General features: G+C 39.5%; 1 protein-coding gene across 2 annotated transcripts; it reads left to right on the plus strand.

Annotated features, from left to right (window-relative positions):
* Positions 1-156: 156 nt before the first annotated feature.
* On the plus strand, positions 157-20,444 carry lrch3 (leucine-rich repeats and calponin homology (CH) domain containing 3). Of its 2 annotated transcripts, XM_056765762.1 has the most exons (22): positions 157-466; positions 7,658-7,802; positions 8,603-8,729; positions 8,809-8,914; positions 9,005-9,141; positions 9,354-9,463; positions 10,438-10,531; positions 10,605-10,731; positions 10,850-10,995; positions 11,083-11,159; positions 11,325-11,358; positions 11,449-11,589; positions 12,585-12,632; positions 12,758-12,811; positions 13,326-13,400; positions 13,703-13,774; positions 14,037-14,070; positions 14,154-14,267; positions 14,468-14,568; positions 14,715-14,852; positions 14,961-15,038; positions 17,658-20,444. In XM_056765762.1, the coding sequence occupies exons 1-22, from the start codon at positions 223-225 to the stop codon at positions 17,814-17,816; spliced, it is 2,361 nt and encodes a 786-aa protein (XP_056621740.1). In that variant the 5' UTR covers positions 157-222; the 3' UTR covers positions 17,817-20,444. The 2 variants fall into 2 exon arrangements, with proteins under 2 accessions (XP_056621740.1, XP_056621739.1); XM_056765761.1 differs by lacking the exons at positions 13,326-13,400; positions 13,703-13,774; positions 17,658-20,444 and adding an exon at positions 15,766-17,647.
* The last annotated feature ends 1,043 nt before the right edge of the window (positions 20,445-21,487 follow it).

The following is a 21,487-nucleotide window of genomic DNA, read 5'->3' on the forward strand; positions in this document are numbered from 1 at the left end:
TGAGCCGTATTTCCCCTTTAAAAATAAAGTTTACACGTTGACATAAAATCTAGTTGTACTGTATTTACATCGGTTCCCTTGCTTGCAGGCGTTCGGTTGGACCTTTTGTACTCAAGACCAGACCCCTCTCCCTCTGCCCTCCGTGTGTCCGCGCATGCGCACTGCACACTCTCAGCTCTCGTGTGGGGCCAGTGTAGATCCAGCGGGAGTGATTGCTCTGTAATGGCGGCCTCGGTGTTGCACTCCGCGGAAAGCGCCGTGCCCTCTTTTACTGTCGGTCATCCCGCCCGAGCCACCGGCATTCACGGATTATCTAACGCTCCCGGACCCACGTCCTGGAACCGCTCGCTGGATCGGGCGCTGGACGAGGCGGCGGCCACGGGAGTGCTGAACCTGAGCGGCAGGAAGCTGAAGGAGTTCCCGAGGAGCGCCGCCGGACACGACCTGACCGACACAACACGGGCCGGTACTGTGCCAAACCCTTCTCCACTGACCCGTTTTACAAATGAACCGAACCTAGAGCCGTGTTAAATGCGCCGGGGTCGAAGTTTTTAACGGGATTCAATGTTTGTTAGCGAACGTTCTGGTGTAAACACACGGGTGTGTGCTGTACTGTACTCGGTTTACACTATCTCAACTCCGTGGTCGTTAAATAGCAACATTTTACCTCAGAAATCGCGTTGTCTGGTCTCAAGATCACCTCACAAAGTTTCAACATGATAGTTTTTCGTGTTTCATTGGGAACTTGTTGTCAAATTGACTGATTTGAAGTAATGCGTTGGATCTGTCAAACTGAGCTCGTGAAGAGTTTGGGTTGGGGGTTGATCAACATGTTATATGTGTCACACGTTGTTGTTTGATCATCAGTTTGAGCTGGTTTTCGTTATCTCATGGCCTTGATAATAGGAGTTGATCATCTTTATCTTGTTAATAGGGCTTTGATCATGAGGTTGATGTTAGGTTTGGCTATGAAAGACCCAGTTAAGTTTGATAACTATAACGGATTTGATCATGTCAGGTGTTTGATCATTAATGTACAAAACAAGACACGTTAGTGACGTCACATTAGTCATCATTCTGATCGATGCATCTTGTGTCATCATTCCAAAGACAAGTATTGACACCGGCACTGAGTGGTCTATAATGCTCATAACATTATTTTCTCGCCTGCGATTAAGACAAATCGTGCCGTATACTTCTATTTGGTTGCGTCACAATTGACATGAGACGTCAGGACGTGTTTGCACTTGAGAAATTTAAATCACAGGCAAAAGCACAAGCAGAAGACCAGCGTGTTCTGAAAGAGAGTTAAGACACATGCATAGGCGTGTTAAAAATCAATTAAAAACCTCTTTAAATAAGTCAAATGTTCCCACTATGTACTAGGATAAAATAGAGATGTATTGCCTAATTGAAGTATTGTTTAAATGTCAAATGAATTAAGGGTTGGGTGTAGCTTGACAGGTTGTTGTCATATATAAGTGAGGAAAGACAGAACAGTTAAAAATACCGTTTGATAGCGGTTTCATTTGGTGTTTATACTTCTTTTTGTAAATAAAAATAAGAATTCAGTCCTTATTGTGTGCTACGCTTATAGCAGTTAAACGCATTGTGTGCCAATTCCATAACTAATAGCATTTTTGCCCTATACGTCACAGATGGAGTTATAAGTGATGCCACCATTATTGTTATTATTGCTCATGTTTACGATTATGGGTTTAAATACAGTTATGACTCTTAGGTTTAAACAAAGTTTGTAACTCATTTGGCATGACGAGACAACATTAAACCTCAAAGATCAGCCGGTAAAGAAACATTAAGTGCTGCCTTAAACACCCCAGAAACTATATAGTAATATGCTAAATACCTCACCGAACACCTTGGCAACAAAACTCAATGTCTTAGCATCTTAGCAACAAGCATAATTTGCATTTTCCTCATTAATTGTTGAAATCTAGTGATATTAGACATCAGAGGTTTCAGGGTGTCATGTCTATAAGTAGTGCTTCAGGTTCTGCTTTGTGTGGAAATGTTCATTATAGTGCAGGACTTGAACTCAAACGCTGCTTCTCATGTTGAAGCAGTCTGTGTCCATATTGATCGTCTGTGCAGTGCATGCTGGGACCTGTACGGCAGTCTCCGATTCTATTCCCGTCCACTTCCAATTCACAAAAATACAGACTATAACAATGTACAAAGACACGCAGAAACAAATGCTTGTTGTATTTCTAAAAAGGAGAGTATTTGTTATGGTTTGCAAATTATAGCTTGTGTGCCGTGTCTTTGTTTCTGCCAGACGGTTTGTGTTTTTTTTTTTGTTGCAAGGTTGTTATAGGGTGACACTAGTTTAAATTCGATACATTGTATTTTTTTAATATATTTATCTCCACTAAAATCCTTTGAATTTGCAGTAAAAAATCCTGAAATCTTTGTCTACTGTCTACATTAAAAAAAATGACGGCATCATTTTTACATTATTTCTTCGTTATAGTTACAAATATTTTATCTTAACACTGTAAATGAACAATAAGTTTAGTGAGTCACTGATTTTTTTATGCTCCACCTGAGCTCCTTAATCTATATTTGTGTCATTGAAATTATCATTTTGTTATTCATATTTAACGAATATTGTGCCAGCTATTGTTACAATTCGCATCAACGAGAACTTAAAATTGTCCTTATGTGCTTTGGCCAGTAGAACTGGGAACTGGATCTAGTCGACAGAGTTCCCGTCATAGTCGTGTTGATTCTCTACCATTTCCGCATTGAGTCGTAACGTAATTTATTATTTTGAAGGAAAACAAATTGGCTGAAGACAAACTTTATTTATTAACATATTTTGAATAACATATTTTATTAGGTTTAGGGTAAGGGTTATCAAATGTTTATCTCTGAACATTATTTTCTGGCGTACACTAAATGATGACACTGATAAGAGCAAACGTTGCCGACCAAGGGTTTCAAGTTAATCTCCAAATTGCGGCTAAGTATATAAAGTGGGAGGAGTTGGATCTGGATGTGTTCTGCTGTGAGGACCATCTCGCTTTGGCTGCGTTTTCCTGACACCATGCCAGTGTTTCCCATTCAATTGCCATAGTCTATTTTGTTATGCCACAGTCTTAAAACGAGCCAATTTTCTTATAACAACATAAATATTTGTAACATTGAATTCTGCACCGCTGTTTCGTTGCTGTGCCATTGTTCACAGCCAGATGAAATGCGTCCTCCTCTTTGTAGCTTCAGGGCAATGTGGGTACACGCACAAACACATACTCTGCGTACAAACGCAAGCTCGCTCGCTACTGTTTCAGCTTTCACGTTGAAACACAGACACACGAACTGGACAGGATTTGAGACGTCACCAAGCCATACTGAATATAACATCGTTTTAGGGAAGTAAAGTCGAACTAATGTTTCAGTTTTCACTGCAGTTATCCACCAGTACAAACATGATTTTATCAGCTTACGACAGCACAAACATATAGCAATACATCATAGCATTGCACTAGCTTCATCACAGCAATGTGCATATAAGGGCATTTGACAAACACCATTTCTGTCTTTTAAAATGAGCAGCGCAACTACACAACGGAGCTGTACGCATCACCATTTACATTAAGTCATTTAGCAGACACTTCTATCCAAAGCGACGTACAAACAAAAGAACAACAATACATAGTTGCAGTAAAAATTGGTCTTAGCCAGCCTTTCACAGTATGCAAAGTATATGTATTTTCATTTTATAAGAGGGTGGATAGGAAAGTAGAAAATCAGTAGACTGAGGATAAGTCAATCACGTGCACCCTTTATAATGATGATCTTTTTTCTTGCTGTACCCTCTAATATCCTTATTTAACCAAAAGTACTTTGTTTACATCTTTCCACATCGCTCCCATCTTCTTCAAGCTAGAGGCCTGCACGGCCCGTGTCCGACAGCTGTTCAACTCTTAAACACTTTTTTCATTTATTGCTCTTCATGCTTTGATTGCTTGTGAACTCCCATTTTACCATGTGTTGTGACCTATTATCCCCATTTATATATGGAGCCAATGATCAAATACTACTATAGCTAATGTATTCTCATATATTAAGTCAATAAATTTGGCCCTGAAGATGCAGAAGATTGCAGCATTTTCTTTTAAAATGTTTTTCTTTTAGGAAATTACCTTTAGCCCCCATAGTCTCACAAAATTCATTGGAAACACTGCATGCCAAACACATGAATGTCCCGCTGTCCATCAGAGCAGGTTTCTACTGTAACGTTTGTCCATTCATAGATGCTAACAAAGAGAAATGTGTAAGATTTTTCTCCATTAATGTTTAATGACATCTTTTATACATGTTGTGTTATAAAAAGATACACTTTGTTGACTTTATTGGTAGATACTTTATCAACATGATTTACAAGAATATAAAAAAATAAAAATGCCCCTGAAGTCTGGGCAAATTGATTTCAGTTTGGTTGGTTTAGTTAATGGTGTTTATTAGAATGTCTCATGGCCATAGATCGCATCAACCGAAAATATCTCATAATTTACAAAATTATATGAACATTGGTGGATAAATCCAAATGCTGTCTGTCATTTAGATGGATAATTTTCGTTTTTAACCTACCGTTTCAATCCAGTGTACTTTGTATTTCATGTAGTCCTCTCTTTCACATAAATGAAGAGACTGTGTGTTTGTGTGACTGTGTGTGAGTGTGACTGTGTGTTTGTGTGACTGTGTGTAAGTGTGACTGTTAGTGTGACTGTGTGTGAAAACATGCTGTTTTCCATACAAAGTAATGATGTAATTATAATGGGCAACATCCTCAGTCTGTCTGAATGACGATTCAGCTTCTCTGATAAAACTGCAACAACAACACTGCTTGACTGATGTGTCATTTTTCATGCTGAGAATAGTTCTTAAGAAAGGAGTAACTATTGATTAATACAATGTATTTATTCTTCACGTCTGATTACTCAGAATAGGTTGTTTCTAGAATATTTGTGACTATCCTAAACTCTTGTCTGTTCATCGCTCAGGCTGTATAAAAGTGTTTTCAGAAATTGCCGTTGCTCATTCTGAGATATAAGAACAAACTTCTAACCTAAACTACACCCAAATCGTAACTGTATTAAACTTTGATGCATATCATGTTGGACATGACGAGTCGTGAAAGACGCCTATGATCATGTGACCTTTGAAGAGAGGTGAGCTTCTGCTGTTGTTAGCCATTATACGTTTCACCTGCATCTTGATAAAATGGAGCAGAATATTATAGAGAAGGGCTCTTTTTCATTCAACAACACACAACACAAAAGCATTCTGATGGGTATTTCGTAAATGTTATTAAGAATTGTGGAAGTTAAGAAAACGGTACTACTTGAATGTGAAGTCTGTCCAGTGCTGTTCACTTATAAATGAAATATAAACACTTTAAAAACAAGACTAAATAAAAGACCTGGCCCATGTTGCTCAGTTAACTGCAGATGCTGTGTAATGTTGTGTGATTTTAGACCGCCATTAATTGGTTGTGGATCAGGACTTTGAAAACAGCGTTGGCCTGGTACAGTCTGATCTGTTACTGTTTAAACCCGAAAATGAAATTTCTATCATCATTTATTCCCCCTCATGTTATTTCAAACCTGTGTGACTTTCTTTTCAGATTTTCCTGTGCAGAACACACACAAATATATTTTGAAGAACGCTAGTACTAGGGATGTAACAATATTATCGTTCCCTAGTTGCTACCCAAACAACATTGAAACCCACTGTTTTACCACAAAACCACTGCGACATTTCTCAAAATATCTTCTTTTGTGTTACACTGAAGAAAAATGATATACAGGATTGGATCCAGATGAGAATGAATTAACGATGACAGATGTTAAGTGGCTGTTTTACTGGAGTGAGCAATTTAAATTTGAGGATAACTCTGAAAAATCTGTCACAAACAACAAAGAACAAGCAAGAGATTATTGTTTTAAGCTGTGTTTAATATGAATCCCAGCTGTATGTGTACTCGTGCGTTTGTGTGTGTTGGTTGAAGGTAGATCTCTGTGTAGGAAGCAGACGTTACAGGCAGCAGTTCTTCCTGTCTTCCCAATCCGGATCTCTGCACAGCTGCACTTACAAATAAAGATCCAGCTTGCATTGGAAAGCCATCAGTACACACACAAACACACGCACACACCCCCCCCCACACACACAAAAACACACACAAACACCTGATGGTGATAGACAAAATATACATGCTACATATAAAGAAGTACTATCAAGCCTATCAAGGCTCAAATATGTGCAATATTGGTTAATTTTGAATTGCCAACCAAAGTGTGTTGTAAATATTTGAACCGCTGCCCAGCCCTAGTTCCAAACACAGTGAAAGCGACATGTTCGCTTTGTCCCAGCTCTTCATAAAACTCAGCGTGCATTCTTTATTCCTCTAAAAAAAGACTAAACCAAACCAGATCTCAGCCCTCGTACTTTAGCCACATTGAAACATTCACGAAGGGCCGTCAGAAAAACAAACGTATGCATCATTTCTTCAGATAAGACATCAGACCTGTCGGGCACACTCCTGATGTTTGATGCAAACTGCTTATGTTTGGCTTAAGTTACTGTAAAATCTTTAGCATCTTTACAGCATGATTTTTCATATGGTTTTGCGCTTCGCTATTATTAGCCCCCGGTCTGCGTCTGATGTTGTAATGCATGAGGATACAGTTCTCTTTCATGTAAGTCAGAGCAGAAAAATGGACACTTATCTTGCTGTTAGTCGGCTGCCAGCTATTTTTGGTGGTCATGGGGTCCTGATCATAAGTGTTTGTTCTCTGTGTGACTGTGAACACATCCACATGCTTGTGTCTGTGACACGTGTCAAATGCTCGTGAATATAAAGCAGTGTGTTTTTGATTCTGAAAGGTTTTATCTTGAAGTTTGTGCCAAACACACTTGAGATGGTCCTAAATACCAACTGGAAGGCAGCTACTATTGAACTCAAAACCGCTTGAGATTCTATGCCTGGGTTGCTTTATTTTTTTAAGATTTAGTTAGTTAGTTAGTTTGTTTGTTTCATATGAACATCCCGACCCGTTCTGTGCGCAGTGTGAAAGTTCAGATTTCTTTCTGTATATAAATCCTCACATGAGGAAAGAGAAAGACGGACATAAACACAGCCGTTGTTCTCGCTGCCGGTTACATAGATCTGTGTTACAAGAGTCCAATAGCAGTTTCCTTGTTTTCCTGAACAATCCTCCAACATTTCGTCATCTTGGCCCGAGGGGCTTTTCCACAACACCCCCGCACCGGAAATGAGGTCACGTGGCATCTGGGTATTGAATGATATCAGAGTTTTGTCTAAAATGGATAACCATACATTCTCAATGTGTTAGGCCGATGATTTTGCCTGTATTTAACGTTTTAAGGTCCTCATATGATTGGCTGATTGTCAGAAGTGCTACCATCTGACTCTCGTTCCTTCCCAGAATCCACCAGCATCCTTTGACAGATTTTCTATAGGTTCTGACAGTTTTCGGATCGTTTAGTGATCTTCCAGAATCTAGTCTCACACATGTGCTTCACATGAACATAACTAAACACAGGTGTGTGCACGTCTGTTTCTCATTCTCTCTTTCTCTCTGTCTGTTATGTGTTCATCGTCTGGATGCAGATCTGTCACGGAACAGGTTGCCGGAGCTGCCGGTGGAGGTGTGTATGTTCGTGTCGCTGGAGAATTTAAACCTGTACCAGAACTGCCTGCGGTCACTACCAGAGAGTCTGATAAACCTGCAGTCTCTCACTTACCTGAATATCAGGTGAGAATCACTGACACCACATTCACAACAGTACACAAGATCTTTACTTGATATCACTCACTAGAGTGTCTATTCACTTTTATCATGAAATCTATTACTGGCTGGCCTGATATAAAGTAAGTTTGAATTTACATTAAAAGTATAGGATATACTGTTTTATAACATAAAACAAACATGTAAACAAAGAAGAAATGTAGCAGTTAGGAAATGTCAGTAAGTTTAGATTTTCAAGTATTCTTTGGAGTACTTGATGTTCTCAACATTCTCAGATCTTGATGGATAACATGAATCATCAGGGTTTCATACACATTGTGAACATGAAGTGAAGTCCATAACAGTACACCTGTCGTTCTTAAAATGTATTAAAATCTAAATTACAGATTGAAAGCATTTTAACTTTCCCCCACCATTTTTATAAAACGTTGGTGCACCCCAAAATGTTTTCTTCAATTTAAATATAAACACACAGTTTTTCAAATCAAAAACTTACAACCGTTTGATTCCTTGATTTTTTTTCACCACATCAAATTTGAACAAAAATGGAAAGCATTGTGTCATAAATAACAGAATATCTTGTCAGTGCTGGGGAAAGAGTTAATGGTGGTCTTAGACTTTTGGACCCCAGTGTATATGTATTCATGTGTATCAGCCAAAAAATTACTTTGCAAGCACACAGGAACATTCTGGAAGCTTCCCATGACACCCTAGTAAAATACCAGATAAGAACCACTCACGTTTGCTTCAGAAGTGTAAAAATCGGGTTTGTTGGTTTTGAACATTTTTTAATTTTCTCTCTGCAGTCGGAACCAGTTGTCCACTCTGCCTGCACGTCTGTGCCGTCTGCCTCTCAAAGTCCTGATCGCCTGCAATAACAAGCTGGTATCGCTGCCAGAAGACCTGGGCAAACTCAGACAGCTCACTGAACTGGTGTGTGACCCTCGTGTGGACCTGAACTTTGCCTTTTATCATCACATCCTCACACCCATCACTTGTCCTTTTGTCTTAGGATGTCAGCTGTAATGAGATCCAGACCCTTCCTCCTCAGATCGGTCAGCTGGAAGCGCTGCGTGACCTCAACATTCGCCGGAACCACCTCGTTCGCCTGCCTCCAGGTTAGACACGCACACACACCTGCACCTGAACGAAATGGGTGATACTTTCTTCCAGATGTTTGTGTCACGTCACCGTTGTTTGTTTTGCAGAGCTGGCAGAGCTTCCGTTGGTACGGCTTGATTTCTCCTGTAACAAGGTGACGTCAATTCCCGTGTGCTACCGTAATCTCAGACACCTGCAGAGCATCATTCTCGACAACAACCCGCTTCAGAGCCCACCTGCACAGGTAACACATCTCTGCACAGTTTGTTAGCTTTCTTTATTTTTTCAGGGGTTTATTGTTATTCGCTTATTTTGAAAGCATAATTTTTCTTCGAATGTGTGAAATGTGCATGTAAATTAGGTTTAGCAATTCAGTCGACGTAAAGTTAAAAGTGAGATGGATGTACCGGTAATTCACAGGATAATGTAATGTTGCGTGTTTCTGATGTGTTGTAGATCTGTATAAAGGGAAAGATCCACATTTTTAAATATCTTAACATGGAGGCGTGTAAAGCAGCATCAGACCTTCCGGATTTTGACAGAAGACCACTTCCCTTTGGCTCCTGGTGAGAACACAAAACCTATCCAAACACACCCAAAAAACTATATCACACACAAAAATGTCCTTGTGTCACTGTGTTAGATAACAACATGCATAGCCACAATTTTGAAAATACTACGACATAACAGAAGGCACTTGTTGAAATCTAGTACAAGCATGCTTTTCAAGCGAAAAATGTATAATGGTTTCTAATGATAAATCAATAGAGACAGTAGTCAAAAGGAAGAGAAGGAATGTGCCGATATGAGTAGAACATGTTTAAGTTAATGAGCTGTATTACACCTGTGGTTACTCTGCTACATCTACTAAAACTTTACCAGCGGTTGCTTAAGACACCAGAGGTCGTGTGTTAAAGTGAGTTTATCACAGGTGTGTGTTATTTATTACAGTGAAGGTCTGACATTTTTGAATAGGACTAACATCTCCAGTTTTTCTGATTGAGGACGTTATACGTTATGCAACAATCAGTGAGCTGAGCTGTAATGTTGATCAAACTCCACCCTCCACCCGCATCCATCTGATCTAGTGTTTATCATCTGTGTCTCTCAGAGGAGAGAGCCGTAGATTCCTCAGATGAGAGAGAAAGAAAGAGAGAGATGTGTGTGTGTGAGAGAGACGGAGAGACAGAGAGAGAGAGAGAGAGAAAGAAAAAGAAAGACGGAGGTGTGTGTGTGTAGAGAGGTTGGATTGATTGGAATGAAGTTATGAGGATACACTACAGTTGAACAAGGTGGCGGTATCAGATGAGATGATGTAGAAATGTGAAACCATGTTCATGCGAAGCGGAAACTAAGAATATTTATATTTACTTATCAGACTTGTGTTGTACTGTGCAATCACTGTTCAAAAAGATTTTGACGATTCACAAAGATTTTGAAGATTAATAACGGGTGATTAAAATTTGATTGGTTGTGCCGTGAGTTTATTTATTTTTGTCCTTCTGTAACTGTAACTCACTGGCACATAATCTCTTCTCAGTGTTGAAGATTTGTATTCCGGCCGGCCGTACGGAGCGCTGGATTCTGGCTTCAACAGTGTGGACAGCGGAGACAAGAGGTGGTCTGGAAATGAGGCAAGTGGTTTTCAACTTATTATTCAATTACTTGCATTACATACATTATTTAAAACAGCTGACCCTCTGACAGCCTTCAGACGAATTTTCTGACCTGCCGTCGAGAGTGGCAGAAATCACAAAAGACCAAAGACAGCGGAGAGAGCGAGAGAGAGAGCGCGAGGAGCTGCGGACGGGCTCTCACATCACTAATGGAACATGTAAGAACACAACATCCTAATACTTATAACAATTTCGACAAATGTGATCATATCAGTTAATGATTGTTTTTGTAAAGACACACGTTGATAAATGCTGTATGTTCTACCTTGTTTTCAGTGGAATCTGAGATTGAGCAGATCGACTTTATCGACAGCTGTACAGGAGAAGAGGATGAGGAAGATGGGCGGAGCCGTCGAGGGACGGAGCCAGTTAGCCTCAGCTCCCAGTTCATGGCCTACATTGAAAGACGAATAACCAGAGAAGTGAGTTTTACAGTTTACCAGATGCTGAAAGATTAGTTCTAAACTACGCCTGTCTGCTAATGTCACAACTCATATCTTTGTTATCAGGGCTCACCTGTGAAGACAAGCCCATCCAGAGACCTCAGAACTGATGACGCGAAACGCCAAAACTCCTTACATAACCGGTATTAAAATACTGACGTTTATTACACAGCTCACTGGAATACTGATCATACTGTTAGTTGGAGCTTCCACCGTTGTGTTAATACATTTTATGACCATTTTTCACGTATTATACAATCTGTTTTTGAAGCTTTGTTTGTCAGCAACTGTTGTTGTTTTCTTTACAGCTCCGGTTCAGATGTGTCCTCACACTCTCATCAGGTGAGAGTAGCTTCACACACACACACACGTTCTGTAAGAGAGAGCAGAGTTCAGTGTTTTTAATCGTGTCGCTGTGGTTGTGTCTGTTAGCGTGTCGCTGGTGTGACGTCAGGTTCTGGTGCTGGTGTGGAAAGAGTGAGACGAGAAGCTCAGATAGCAGCGCTGCGGTACGAGGAGGAACGACAGAGAAACAAATCAGTGCAGAGAGACGCTGTTATGAACTTCGTCAAGGTGCACAAAGACACACACACGCGTCCACAAATTTCTACACAACTGACTGAAAACCAAAACTGTTTTGACAAAAATATGCACAACACATTTTAGGGCTGGGTTTTTGAAATAAATTCTTATTTATATGTTTTCGATTCGATTTAAATTTAATATTGATTTCAGTATTTAATTTAAAATATTAGTTTCGCAGACATAGAATCCATATTTAAATATATACAGGCTGGTTACCGTAATCCCCCTGTTATTAGTATAGCACACACAATTGTTTTGAGTTACTTCTTACTTTGAGTAACAAAACATTACCGTAAAAAATATAAAAAATGAAAATGTGCAACACTGACATCCTGAACAACTTTCAATTCACGAACAACTTTAAACATGTTGAAGAAATAAAACAGATTTCAAAATTCAACTTGAGTAATGGCGCCATCCTCTGGACGAGAGGCGAAAGACAGATTATATTCTCTGAGGCACCTGCATTAAGAATCTTTAAAGAGTTTTTTAAAATCTATATTTTTCCCAGCCCTAATACATTTAATAATTTAAGTGCAATTTATTAGAAAAAACCCTTTCTGCTTTATTTGTTTCCCCCTTAAATTTGACATGAGATTGAGATATTCATGTTTGCGGTTTCGTTGTGCACCATTCATAAATTTGACTTTGTGAGCTGATTATCTGTTGACATCACAAACATTCACAATGGGTCAGTGGCACAGGAAACATGATGTGTGCACGGTTTTCCAGTTATGTGTCTGTGAACACGTCATATGGATGTCTTCGGCTTCTCCATTTATTTTCTGAAGAAGTAAAGGCCTGTGGTTCTTGTGGTTTAAATAAATGTTATGTTAACTGATTAACTGCACCAAACAATTTTATTGGACTTGTTTAGGTTCACCTTCTAAATCTGCTCAATGAAAAACATGAAAAAGAATCTACACATAACCGCTGCTGCCACCATTACAAAAAAGCTAATTTTTCTGCTTTTGTATCCGCAGAATAAGTCGTCTCCGAGCCCTACGAAGCTCAGTCCAACAGACAGTGAGGTGAGTCTCTTCCTCAGATTTATCCTCCATTCCTCACATGCCTCATACCAGCCCCCCCACCCCGCTGTATGTGTGCGTGTGTGTAGCATGTTACCTGAAGTCTCATGTGTCATGTTCCATCTCAGAGTCTGTACCCCTCCAGACGGTCCACTCACACAGACGACTCCGCCCTCTTTATGGTAAGAGCCAATCACATCGAGTGAAGCGATGCAGTCCTGACTCCATTCACTCGTCACTTCATCGCTTCATCTCATTCCACTGAATTAACAGCTTCTGACACTGCTGAGTGCATTTGGGTCCCCTAACACCAGAAATCACAACATAACCTTGAAAACTTCTCTTCTGGGTTTGGAATGAGTTAGGCCGTATGTGCAGCATCTTGAAAACATTCAAAACCTGATTTTCATCTCAAGACAGAATTTCATTGAAATTCATTAAGTGCATCAGTGTGATCAAGTTTTTAAAAACTCAAGCACAGATGTTGTTCATACAGCTTAACATCTGAACCTGAACCATTCCTTGAAGATAATTGAAACGCCTCTTCTTTGATGTGTCTTAAGCGCTAACCTGCATTAATATAAAAGCTGCTTTTCCCGACTAGCATCTCTAACACGCCTGTCCTGCTTCTTTCCTCACGCTCTCTCTCTCTCTTCCTGTCTTCTTTTTCTGATGACATGTCTGTGTCAGAGTGAGTTTGAACCTCTACTCATATTTGAGATAGATACAGATACCAACACAATAAAGAAGAGACCAGACCCTCACAAACAGGTGAAAGAGTCACACAAACACACACAAATTTACATATTTACACACACATTTTAATACGTAGAAGATTCATTTTAATCTTCCTTTTCGCACAAATTGATCAACATTTTCAAGCACATTGTTTGAGGTTAAAACACACAAACACAGGTTACTTCTTTCTTCTCCGTGTACACTATAGAAGTACTCGAGTGTGTCTCTGCACTTCTTGTTTACTTCCTCATCTATTAGATGTAATCACCTATAATTCTTTGTTTGTCTTCTTTATGTTTTGTTACTTGAAACCTTACTTTTTTTGCGCTGGCTAGTCTCTCTCTGCTTTTCCGCTGGATGGCTGTGTGTCTCCTGTTTTAGCCGTCGCCCTCTCCTGTACGCCGCAGGTACTTAACCGCATGCACAAGTTCAACTGGCAAACAACCTCACGTCTGTAGACACTGAAACCGCTTCATGATGCTTCTTTATGTTTTCATGATATAAAAATTGCAGCTAATTCATGTGCATGCTCTTTCAGGGTTTGTAAATTGTCTGAAATGTATCATATAGATGTGGGCTCATACATTGGTGTTTACTATGAACTAACTTGATTTTTTTCTGTCTTTGTGGTCGTTTTAATTCATGCTGAATAATTGCTGCCGTCATTAGCAAGGGGAAGATTATGCCGCGCTGTCTCCCACCGGTACGCTTTTGTTGAATCAAACAAACTCTTCGACGCTGTTTTCTTTTCAAACCTTCAACATTTAATTCCTGTCTGTCCCGCAGCTCTCCAATCACCCACTTACCCTAGCCCATCTGCCCTCCCCCCTTCACGCAGCTCCACCCAGCGACCTGAGAGTTACCTGTTTCGTCTGAGTCAGCGAGAGGAGAAGAAGAAAGGTGTGTTATCTGACGCAGATGATCACCGCGGTCTGATGGGCTGTTTGTCTGAATGTAATGTGTACTGTTGCGCATGTCGCGAATAGTTTCTATACAGTGTCAGTCGACCAGAGTATGTTTGTATGTGTTTAGATGTTTTTTAGTCAAACAAAAAACTATAGTTTTGTTTGTGCAATGTGAGACTCATTTATGGTTTACAGGAGATTCAGGCGTGCAGACGGCGGAGTCTACAGAAACCACTCCCACGCAAAGTCCGGCCCCAATCGGAGAGGAGGCGGACCTCATAGAGCAGCTGAGAAGGGTGTGTCTTTAAAACTGCTACACGATTCTCCCCTTACTGTCATATCATTCTGATATTATCTGAATGTTAGATTTTGTAGAACTTCTTCTGCAACATTGTGTTGTTTGACCGACACAGTGCGTCATTTTGTGATTTCTTTTCTGTAGAATATCGAGTGTCGACTCAAGGTGTCTCTGCCCAGCGATCTCGGAGCGGCTTTGACTGATGGGGTTGTGTTGTGCCATCTGGCCAATCACGTGCGTCCTCGGTCCATACCCAGCATCCACGTACCCTCACCGGCAGTGGTGTGTGATTAATTTTTTTGTTGTTGATAGGGCCATTTGTTTAATAATGTGCATTTTGTCTTTGTGCAAGTATTTCTTGTAACATGCATGTTTCTTGTGTTTTCTCAGCCCAAACTGACAATGGCCAAGTGTCGACGGAATGTGGAGAACTTCCTAGAAGCGTGTCGCAGGATTGGAGTCCCTCAGGTATCTGCCACAGGTTCCCTGCGAGCTATCACACTCATATTATTTAAACCAAAGGTTTGCCTGTCCAATTCTAACCCATTAAAAAAGAAAAACTTGCCAATGAATTCGTGTCCTTTCACTAGTCAAAATTCATCCTTTTTCAGAATATTGGCATTAAATGTTTTGGGTCGCTATTGTTGTTATTGCAATGATAGCATGCTGGAGCTGGTCCAGAAAAACATCCTTTTTCAGTTTTTCACACTACACCAATGTTTGAACAAAATACAATGAACACGACATTATTAACAGAAACAAGGTGTTAAATATCGTTACCATTTAATTATATATGTAAGATTGAAAAAAATAAAGTGTCAATTTAAACCAGAAGTGCCTCTGGACCTCTTGTGAAGTGGTCTATACTCTGCAGAAAAAACGCTGGTGATGGCTGGCAATTTAAAACACTCTTTAGGTTTAACCTTCACATATCTGTGTGTATCTGATGTGTCTCAGAAATCACTTTGAAACATGACAGCAGTAAAATAGGTTTTAAATATTGTTTCATGTGGACTTGACTCTGCTTTAACTTTTCTTGCTGTTTCTTTTTAACGTCTCCATGTTTAATAGCTAATACCACTAACACTTTTTCTCTCTCTCTCCCCGTCCCCTCATCACCGCCCCACATCCCATCTACCCCTCTTTCAACCACACATTTCATCTTCCTCTCTGCTTGTGTTGGCGCCGCGGGCAGGATAGTTTGTGTTCAGCAGGAGATGTGTTGAAAGGGGAGGTCATGTGTGTGTTCAGGCTGGTTGAGGCCTTACTGTCCCTGGCTCCGCCCCTGCTTCACTCCGCCCCTTCATCCCAGCTGGCTGGTTTTGCCCTCTTCTACCTGTCAGTCATGACACTGCTGTGTGCTCTCTACTGCCACCTGGTGCCAAGCGTTTAAATTGCACAAGCATATCAATTACTGTTTGTTTGCGTGCGAATGTTTTTGTGCACAATAGCCAGTGTTGATGCACTCAGATAGTTTCACACAATTCTTCCTTCGTTTAAAAAAAGGAACTTGCTGCTCACCTAAGACAGTCTGCAACTTGTTTAAGTTTAAACAAACAAAATGATTGAGCAAGTCATTAAACAGTCAGGGTTAAAAACGGCCCGATTCACCATGGTTAACTTAATATAATTCATGAAGTCATCGGGTATGATTTCATTAGAAAATGTCAGTTTGACTTCATTTCATTTTAACACGTAAATAAAAGTACAGGAAGGAACCTGCAGTTTAATGTTTCAAACAGAGATTGCGATAGAGAGCAAAACACTACTCATTTCCGTGAACAGGCCGGTTACGTAACTAAATGAACATTAAATTAATACCATCAGTTCTGCTTGCAAGCCATGTAGGTGTCCTTACTGATGTTACACGTGTCAATATGAGAACGAGGTCTGACATGTAATCCAAACCTTTTTAAAACCGTCAGATCGCGGTTACTGTGTATCCTCTCTGGGTACGTGTCCCTATCGTTAGAGTCCTGGCAACAATGTTGAGCCATATTTTTGCATAATCTCTGTAAAGGCGGGGCTACAGGAGGAGTGAGATGAGGGTGTGTGTGAGCACATTAACAAAGTAGAAATAAAAGCGGCATTAAAAAGCACAAACAGAGGTTTAGGTCGTCCAGTCAGCCTTATAGACAAGAACACGTGGCCTGTGTGCTAAACCAGCCCTTTATTCTGCATTATGATTTTTCCCAAAGGATGCCAAACTATAAACTCTCCCTGTTTTGCCCCTTCGTGCCTTAATGTGTGAATGTCCACGTCTTCCACCTCACAGTTAAACTGCATCTCACAGCATTATACCCTACAGTTATTGCGCATGCCGGCCAGCTCAACACGACACTGTTTATTCAGTGCCACAACAAATACGCTGTCGATAACATGCATTGGAAAATCTATCAGTTTAGCACAGTGTGGATGCATGTGTGTGCCATAATGTCTGAGTTTCCTACAACCTGACTGTTATCCTCTGCTTTTCTACAATAAAACCTTCTGTTCTTAGTATGTGTCTCTTTCTTCTTCTCCTTCTTTTTATTCATGTGTTTTTGTGGTTGTTGTCTGTGCCTCAGTAATAAATCTGATTAGAAATAGCGGTGTGCTGGAAACACAGAGGCTTTCTGCTTGTGCGGTTTTTAGAATAGATCCTGTTTATTTTGTAATGCATGTTTTATTCAATGCTTGCTTTTATTATGTACAATTCATCAGTTGACATTATTCAGAGCAGAATCTCTTTATCAGCCGATCTAGGCTTCTCAGGCAGTTTGATGTGTTTTTTTAAGACGCAGAACTGGTTTGGACCCTAGAATCTGGGCATGATGGCGCTTACGTTTGTTCCCGGTGTTTGATTGACGGCTTTGATCTTTCCGCTGCTTCTGTTTGATTTCTGCATCTCTTTTACTTAAGTTTACAACAGTTATGTCGTCTCATGCATTGCATTTATCTTGATTTATGTCACAATTTTTACCATTTAAGTTTCTCCATTTTAAACATTTCCGTTTTTAAGTTCTTTTGTGTTTCTCCATTGACATTCCATTTTTTTCCCCCCATCCTGTTTGTTTTGCCCCTTGCTGTGTGTGTGTGTGGCCTTAGAAACAGCTGTGTCTGCCTCTGCACGTCCTGGAAGAGAGAGGTTTGTCTCAGGTGGCCGGAACAGTTCAAGCTCTCTTGGATTTGGCCCCTCCGAAGCAGACTTCGTCCTCCAGCTCCACCCCGACCAATCCCAGCACTACCTCCCCCCTCGCTCTGTGAGACTGACGCTCGGACTGACCAGTGAACAGACGAATCGCAAGGAAGCTCCTCTTATTCTCGTGAAAAATCTTAGAAAGGCTCGTAAACGGTTCTGTGATGGTAACACTCCATAACACACAAACACACTACCCGCTTTGTGAACACACAACAGCCCTCAGATGACAAACAGCAAATTGCAATAGAGACTTTTCTCAAACAATGCTCGTCTTTTAACAGTTATTTTACACTTTGATATCTTTGACTATTATGGGTGGTGTTTAATTTTTAGTATTTTGTATTATTATTATTACGACTATTGTTATTATTGTTCACAGACTCTCAGATGATGTGGGTATGAGTCCAAATGCAGTTTGTCAATGTCTGGCTCATATTTGATCTCACACACACACATACACAAAAAAGGAAGTAGTAAATGATGTCTGCGTAAGATCATTAAGATTGACTCATTATCTGGAATGAAAATACTGTAAAAATTCCTTCTTAATGGTCCTAGTACAGGCTTTATCATCTTCCTACGGAATACGATTCATTATAATTTATTTTCATTTTAGACCCATGCGGGTGATTGCTCACTTATCTGAGAGTTAATATAAAAACCCTGTCTTATTTCACCACGAAATCTAAGGCTATCAGAAACAATGCTCACTTATATTAATAATAATAAAAAATCAGGACAGTGTAGCACGATTACTTCCCAATTGATCATTATTGTAGTTCAGTAAACGTTCCTAATGGAGCAATGTTGCCAAGCATTATTTGTTGCAGTGCATTTTTAAGCAAAATACTATTTTTGTCTTTTGATTTTTTTGGTGAAATGCGAGCAGGGTGTTTATTTAAATAGTAGAACAAATATAAACAGCATGTATTTGAGTGAAGTACACTAATTCAGAACGGTCTGATGCATGAGGGATAGAGACCACGTCGATGTCTACTACACAGGAGACGAGCTGGAGCTTTAGTATGTAGCGACAGAGTTATGTTTTTAAGAACACTTTTAGTACTACATTTGAAGAAAACTATTAAAACTACGCATGAGCTCGCATACTTTATCAACCTTGTAAAATGGAGAGGTATAGTGATATAGAGCAAGGTTTGGGCACAGGTGCATGACGGGCACAAGTTGTTTTTAAACAAATATATGTAAAGAAGTTTGAACGAGAAACACAGTAAATTAACGAATGCAACACTTATATTTTTATTGCTTTTGGTTTGCTGATGTCTGTAAAATCGATGGTAAATATGTGCAAACACTAGGGCTGATCTCATTGCTGTTATGTTTCTACATGTCTTGCATGCACGGAATTCTGGGTGCTGGGAGTTAGACAAAAATGGGGTGGCAGTGTAAAAGCTGTTTTGTATTTAAATGTAAAAATAGTCACCTCTGCATGGCTTGCTCTTATGTTTTGTATGCCAACACACTACAAATATCCTCCTGAGGCCGGAGCTGGATGTGCGCCCTGAGTCTGAGATCCACAGACATGCTTCAAAGTTTAATTTCTCTGCCACACGCTGTTTGTTTCTTGACTGATCTGACATCAGTAGACTGCTGCCAGGGTTCCAAGAGTGACTTCTGAACTTCCAGCTGTGTTTGGTTCGCAAACTCAAGCTGAGGGTGAATCTCACGAAACCTCTCTGGGCCAAGAACAGTAAACAACTTTTGTTTTTTTGACAATTCAACACGTTTGTCTCCACGTTTACATCTTGCAAAAACATCATTCTCATTACAGTAATGACGAAAAATGATATGTAGTATAAATTGTAAAGTATTTATCATGGCAATATTAAAGATATCATATTTAAAATATGACCGTTGTATAACAGTATTCATATTGCAATATAGCTAAATGTGAAACATTAAAAGTAATTGCAAAAAAAGTCAGATTGCATATTGGTAATGAGAATGAAGGAGGAAATATGTTTAATTATCATAAAATCTATTTTAATTGTTCTTAAAATGGTTTCATTATCTTCATGTTATTTTAGTGCATGAGGGAAAGATTTTTCGTGAGATTCACCCACGTGTTCATGTACATGCGGTTTTATTTCCGTGGAGTTCTACAGCAGCATTTATAACAACAAACCGCTTCCTCCTCCACATCTTTGAGACTGAAACAATGGAAGCAAAGATTGAGGGATGAAGAGATTAAAGAACAGGATCAATTGAGTTACTGTTTTAACTTGCTTTTTTTAGATGCTTTAAAAGGGAAGTTAAAAGAGTTAAATTATATATATATATATATATATTATTACAAAAGGTTTTGTATAGATATTTTAGTATGTTTGTTTTTTCTCTTTATAAAATAAATATCTTTGACTAGGGTGTTTCCCCCAGCAGAAATCGGTTGTTTTCTTCTGCAGGGTATGTCTCTGCGTGTCTGTACAGTAAATAAATACATTCCATACGTTTAAAAGTATGTACCACTGTCCACCCATGAAACAAGAGGATTGTTTGCTTTCAGACAGATGACACGTTTGCCCCTTTTTTAGGTTTTTATTTTCACTGCGGCTTCGAACACGTCCCAGCAAAACTTTTACTGTCATGGTTTTACGTTAGTAAAAGATGGAAATATTATCTGCTATGAATATTTGGATTTATTGTGAAATACATAATAAAAAAGGTCCCATGTCTAGTGTTGTTGTTTATTGAATGAAAGTTCAAACATGTGGTCCTGTTGTGTCTTACGGATGTGCATATAGTCTCACAATCAAAGAATGGAAGAGAAAAGATGAAATCTGATAAATCAGGCGGGTTAACTGATTGTAATTCTGTGTGTGTAATGGAGAAGTTAAAGTCTTCAATAAAGTCATATATTGGATTTTAAACTGATAACTGTTATGTGAGATTGGTGTTGTCTTTACAGGAAAATGCAGTTAATGTTTGTCTGGTTTGTAGTTTTACGGTACCCTTGCTTTTAACTTTAGTTGACAATAATAATTCTGAGCAGTTTATATTTCACACATACATATTATTCTTTCAGTGATTTTATAAACTTTTGACCTATTCTATTTTTATCTGAAAAGAGATCATTTACATTCTTAAAGTCCTCAGTAGCCCTTCAATAGAATAGTTCACACTAGTCTGTTTAAAGTACAATTGAAATAAAAAATGACAATGCCCTTTTTTTCTTGAAATATAGCAGTGTTCATTGATAGTTTATCAATGTGAGTCGTTCTCTTTTTAAAGTTTGTATGCTCTCGTAGTCTAGTTAAAATCTGAAAATGCACTTTTTTACTGTAATGACTATCCATCGTAAATGAGGTATGTTAGACGGCTTGGGCGGAGCATCCGTTAACTCCTCCCCTTCAAATGTCAGTCTGCTGCCAGTTCCATTTCAAAATGGAAGTGAACGGTTGTTTTTCAACATCCAATCAAATCGCAGAATAAGACAAAACTCACGCCCACTATTTTTTTCATTAGAAATTTAATTTCACTCGAAAATGCCTCAAAATAAGGAAGACAAAACGATCGCAACTTCCGGTTCACGGGGACTTTGACCCTGCGTCCCAACTGGGATATATCACCCTACGAAGGGCCCTTCAGAGCGATAACAATCATGGCTGCCATACTGAAGGGTCGTTCCAAACTGAAGTGCTCATAACCGACCACTTCAAAGGGCCCTTCAGAATGAAGGATTTCGAAGGGTACCGAGTCAGTGTTTACAAGTTGAACG

The sequence above is a fragment of the Triplophysa dalaica genome, chromosome 14 (assembly GCF_015846415.1).
Source record: "Triplophysa dalaica isolate WHDGS20190420 chromosome 14, ASM1584641v1, whole genome shotgun sequence".
Classification (NCBI taxonomy): Eukaryota; Metazoa; Chordata; class Actinopteri; order Cypriniformes; family Nemacheilidae; genus Triplophysa; species Triplophysa dalaica.

Bases quoted from the DNA above. Each gene is read 5' to 3' on its own strand.
- lrch3 (XM_056765762.1), top strand. From the start codon at position 223: ATGGCGGCCTCGGTGTTGCACTCCGCGGAAAGCGCCGTGCCCTCTTTT. The intron at 10,732-10,849 runs GTAAGAACACAA...CCTTGTTTTCAG, and splicing joins TCACATCACTAATGGAACAT to TGGAATCTGAGATTGAGCAG. The intron at 14,071-14,153 runs GTACGCTTTTGT...TCTGTCCCGCAG, and splicing joins TGCCGCGCTGTCTCCCACCG to CTCTCCAATCACCCACTTAC.